Genomic DNA, 5,265 nt, shown 5'->3' on the forward strand with positions numbered 1-5,265 from the left:
TTTATTAAAAGATCATATGGTTGATAACATCAAAAACCAATTATTTGTACGCTAATCTTTTTATTTGTTTTATGGGATGCCATTAAAGAAAAGTTTGTGAATTGTGATACTAAGGGTCCATTTTAATTTGTTCTAAATAGAGAAATAAATAATACTATAAATATTCAAATAGAAAAGAGATTAAGTTACATTAATATTTAATTAAATTAGTTTTATAGCCCCTCATATTTTTTTTAATCAAATTGATACATTTTTTATGCAGATTATACACCAATATAAAATTAAATTATGTTAATTGAAAAATTTTTTTATTTGTTTGATAATAATAAAATTTCATCTTAAAGGAGCTAAAGAATCTTGAGCAGTTGGAAGAAAATACACTGTGAGAGATGCAATCTCGCTTTCACAATCCTCTGGTTTTTAAATGGCCTTTAAAGGGGGAAGAAAAGAAGGGAAAACAATAAAAGACAAGCAGAAATAAACCTACACAATAACCTTTTTTTATTTTTTCAGGTCATTTGCCCAGGAGATCAGTGTTTGGAAGCTTTTTTAACCCAGCCAAACTCCAATATACACTCGCAAATGAAAGTCAACTCATAATTTCTCCTGCCTTTTTTTTTTCCCCTTTTTTGCAGGAACAGCTATGCTTGACTATGCTGTTACACATATATATGTGATTGATAAACGTAGTTCGCTTATTTATATTCAAATGCTAATGTTTCAGAATTATGAAATTGTCCCCCTGGTCGTCTCTGCAAGGTCTCCTCATGAAGTTCTGATATGCAGGCTGTTGATGGATGCTAATTACCTTCTGAAGCTCCTTACGGTTGATGGCTTTTCACCATCTTCAACAGGCAGCTTGACAGCAGTATAGGTTCCTGCACCACATAGTGCCCCAAGGATGGGGGCAGTGAAGTAGACCCATATAGCTTTGTAGTTATTTGCAGCTATGGCTGGTCCCAATGTTCTTACTGGATTCATTGAAGCACCTGTAAATGGTCTGTTCCACGGCACAAAAAAAGGGAATTTTAAGGATTATCATCATGCAACTCATCAGGTGCTTAGCATTGGGAGCATGACATTCTCAATGTGGTAAGGCTTGGTAAAGAGAAGAGGAAGGGTTTATTTTAAAGCTCTTTAACAGATGAAGTTATTCTAGAAAATTTTAAAGCTCCAATTATGATCCTCCCATATTCCCTTTTTCATTTTGTGTTGTTTCCAAATGTTGCACTTAATAGATTTTTATTTGTATTTTTTACAAAGGAGACTATAGTTGAAAATAGATAAAAGTTTTACAGATACTGAGATTCAAACTCACACCTATCAAATAAATATGAATCAATCAAGTTAATCTCTGAATTTTTTTGTAAAGATAGAAGAAAATGAAGAAAGGGGGTTGGACTTGGAACTTAGATAGTTGGATGTGTGTTTCATAATTGGTAGCACTGAGTTGTCTTTGGCATCAGAATTGGTTTGACTTACATCTTTAATATATTTCTAACAGCTATCCCTCATCATATTTGTGATTGAAATTGAAATTGAATGCGCTCTGCTAAGTGCTAACAAATCGGGATTATTGTGCAGGTCCAAAGTCATAATTTATGATGACAATCTAAAATCAAAGCTGTATGTTATCTAATTGCTGGAAGGTGGAAGATCATGTCAAAATAAACAAGAGTCAACAGTGGCCCTTTAATGTCTAGGAACAGCTATTCATTCTCATACTTGGAACGAAAAATCGTGCCAACAAATGCTTCGCTGAGATGTTTTGAAGCATATGATTAAAAAATGCGTCCAATAGGTCTTAACATCTAGTTGTCTGCAATATATTTTAATCTCTTGATCAGTGAAGCACGGGGTCTTGAATCACTAAACATGTGCTAATTGTCTACTTACTGACAACTTCTTCCTCAAGTTATGGATAAACATTATCCTACTTGGGATGGCTAAATCCCAACTAATAAATCAACTTCTGTATTTGCCAAGAAGAAAAAGCCCCTTAAAACAAGATATGTTTCTGAATCTAATCTCCTTTTTGCAAACAGAGCTTCCAATACTTACCACAAAACTTGATACAATAATATAACTAAAAAACGATACGAAAGAAAACATGCAAACAATATAATTTAAAATTTTAATAAAAATTATATATAAATTTGATAAAAACAAAAAAAAAATGTTTTGTGTTTGGGGTATACAAACAAATTGAACACAATAATTTTTTCTGTTTGACATAATATGAAAACCTTACAAATATAGGTTAATCAAAATTGTACCGAAACATTAATGACTTTGCTTGTTTCACAAGTTATCTCTTTATTATTTGCTTTTCTCTTTGTTAACAAATCTTCTTGATTAATAATAACAATAACAATAATATTGAAAATTTCAGCAACATACCCTGCTATCAGTACATTGAGCATGACAGTAGCTCCAACCGCGATTCCTGCCAACTCTCCCACCTGCACATTGCCATCCCTCACATTACAAGATTCCATATGCATCTTCCTAAACATCAGTTTACAGTTTTCTCTACTCAAATTTTCATAGAGCAATGATTTCTGATATCATATTTACAGAATATTGATGCCTGCCTACACTATAATTTTGTCTCATGAAGGGAAGTTTAGTGAGTCAAGAGAAGGTAAGAATCAATTCCTTGTAACCACCTTTGAAATGATATAAAATTGAATAATGTGAAAAATGAAAGTGAAGATCGGTGCAATATCTTAGTATTTCTCCCCCTTGACCTATAATTCCGGGGATATGAACAACTTTATATTTGTTTTTATCTTCTAGTTTTATTTTTATACATTGGAGATTGAGCTTTTTAGGTTGCCAACCATATTTATTGACTCTTGTCTCTTAAAGTTTGAAAATAAAAAATTCCAATAGCAGCATGGTCTGTTGGTTAAAATGCAAAACTTCCAATGATCTAGATTCAAATTATGATATAGCCTTATTTTATGCATTGTAAAAGTTAGATGTATCAATAGATGAACAAAAGATTAAATCATACAGTTTTTAAATGAAAATTATTGATTGAGATGTCTTTTCCAGTATGGCTCTGGTGTGGAGTTGCATGTAGAAGCTGTTCGTGCATTAAAAGCGTTCTCAATTGTTTATAGTTTTTCTCTATTCTCTTTGATTTGCTGATTTCACAGTTGAAAAAAAATAGATGAAAAAGGGCACTTACAGCTCTGGTGTCGGTGGCAACAGCAGTAACCACAAACATGAGATTGAAGCTAATAATAAACTCTAAAGCAAAAGCTTGACCAATTCCCTCTGAAGGAACTGTTACTCCTCCTCCTATCATTGGATGAAATACTCCTTTTAGTGCAAATGCAGCACATAATGATGCTATTACTTGTGCTCCAATGTATACTGGGACCTGCCCAAAATTAGAACGTGAAAATGTCATTTAAAAGAAATAATAAAAGTTTCTATAAGAACTTTAGGAAAAAAAAAAAAAAGGAAAAAGGAAAAGCTGGGAGTTTAGTTTTACATGTTTCCAGGGAAAGTGTTTGAGTGCAGCAAAGGCAATGGTGACTGCTGGATTGAGATGTGCCCCTGAGATGTGACCAGTGGAGAGTATAACAATCATGACAGCAAGGCCAGTGGAGGCAGCCAGGCCAATCAGAGTTTCAGAACCTTGTGTCTTTTGGTTCACAGTGGCTGTGGCCGCACCAGCAAAGATTAGTATGAGAGTGCCTATGAACTCAGCTCCCACCTGATTTTGCAAAAAAAAAGGGAAATTGGGACAGCTTTGAAAATCCCTTAGCTGAATTTTCAACTTATATGTTGGACTAAGCCATAAAGAACAGCACAACAACTTAAAACATCAAGTCATTGAGAATTTTCATATATACAACAAATTTTAAATTAAAAGATATCTTGTTATTGCTGCTGTCTTTTTAATACCTTTCTTGTGAGTGAGACTGGAGGAGGTGGTAATGAGCAAGAGATAGGAGGTAATCTCCCTTCTTCCATGGACCATTCTTCCACACTGAAGCAATTGCAGCTCTTGAGAAGGGATTTTCTACTGATCCCACCTCTTTGATCTCCCCTGAACCCCTCGAAAAGTGGAGCACCAGGAGTCCCTGGTGTTGCAGGAGTTGAAGGAGCTGACGGAACATCCTCATTCTCCATTTATGACTTATATTAAAAACAAACTGAGAAAAGCAAATGTAGTATTAAGACAAGAGAAGAAAAGACTCAAGTTTCTGCACTTCTTTGTCTCTAAGTTTTGGATGTTACTGATGAAAGTAATGTCTGGTATTTATAGTACAAACAAAGAGTTGACTTAGAGAATCCCAAGAGATAAGAGAGAGAAAGAACTAAGTTAGTGGTTGAAACAATGAGATGGGAAAAGAAGAAGGCATAGCTATAGAAGTAGTGGAGGGTGGGGCATTGAAGAAGTCTTGCAAGCTTTTAATATGAGACATGAATAATGAATTCCTTGTCTTTACCACACCAATGCCTTGATCTCAATTATAAAATGAAGTGGACAACTATAGTTAGCTTCTCACTTTGATGTCTGCTTGAGAAAAAAGACACAGACATGTAAATTACTGGCATGCACTATTCTTTGCAAAGTTTAGCATTAATTTGATTGGAACTAAAACTTGGGGTTTGATTCATTTCTCCAATCTATTGAAGAGTTCAATGATTCATTAGTAAACACTATGTTGTCAGATTTTATGGACAAATTAATTCATGCACTGATCTATCTGCTGAAAAATGAAATGAAAACTGAACTCTCCAATGCATTGATTGCAGATTATATATCTCCTAGCCTTTTAAGCAGCCTGGTTTGCTTTGGCTGATAATAAGTAATTAACATCAATAATTACTGCTAAATTAAGTTGGTTCCACGCATTGATTCATGTGTGATTGACTGTTGTACCATGAGCATACTACTTAATTTTAACTAACTAACATAAAATATTAAGTAATTGATGCAGGGAATCTCTGAAAATGGACAACTTAAAATATTCAACTTGGGTTTAAAGGTCCTTTTTTTTAAAAAAAATTCGAAGTGCATCCCCATCAAAACTAAATCAAATTATGAAGCTCAACTAGTTTCTGTTGAAGCTTCGGCAATACTTCCTAGTAGGTTTCGAAGTGACGAAAACCTTTTTTTTTTTTTGGGGGGGGGGGGGGGGGGGAGGTGAGTGAAATTGGTATAGACATTTTTTTTTTAATTTCTAAGAATGACAGCTAACTAGGGGTGGTGTTTCATTTAAAGGTCTTGTCATGATATGA

General features: G+C 34.0%; 1 protein-coding gene across 1 annotated transcript; it reads right to left on the minus strand.

Annotated features, from left to right (window-relative positions):
* Positions 1–473: 473 nt before the first annotated feature.
* On the minus strand, positions 474–4,232 carry LOC111278661 (aquaporin NIP6-1-like). Its single transcript, XM_022865287.2, has 5 exons — positions 3,922–4,232; positions 3,506–3,730; positions 3,197–3,391; positions 2,401–2,462; positions 474–1,000 (listed from the first exon to the last, which is right to left on the minus strand). The coding sequence occupies exons 1-5, from the start codon at positions 4,147–4,149 to the stop codon at positions 805–807; spliced, it is 906 nt and encodes a 301-aa protein (XP_022721022.1). The 5' UTR covers positions 4,150–4,232; the 3' UTR covers positions 474–804.
* Between the last annotated feature and the right edge of the window lie 1,033 nt (positions 4,233–5,265).

The sequence above is a fragment of the Durio zibethinus genome, chromosome 8, assembly GCF_047325235.1.
Source record: "Durio zibethinus cultivar Kanyao isolate XHJ-2024 chromosome 8, ASM4732523v1, whole genome shotgun sequence".
NCBI classification, from domain to species: domain Eukaryota; kingdom Viridiplantae; phylum Streptophyta; class Magnoliopsida; order Malvales; family Malvaceae; genus Durio; species Durio zibethinus.

Bases quoted from the DNA above. Each gene is read 5' to 3' on its own strand.
- LOC111278661 (XM_022865287.2), bottom strand. From the start codon at position 4,149: ATGGAGAATGAGGATGTTCCGTCAGCTCCTTCAACTCCTGCAACACCA. The intron at 3,731-3,921 runs GTATTAAAAAGA...TTGCAAAATCAG, and splicing joins CAGTCTCACTCACAAGAAAG to GTGGGAGCTGAGTTCATAGG. The intron at 2,463-3,196 runs GTAAGTGCCCTT...GGCAATGTGCAG, and splicing joins TTGCCACCGACACCAGAGCT to GTGGGAGAGTTGGCAGGAAT.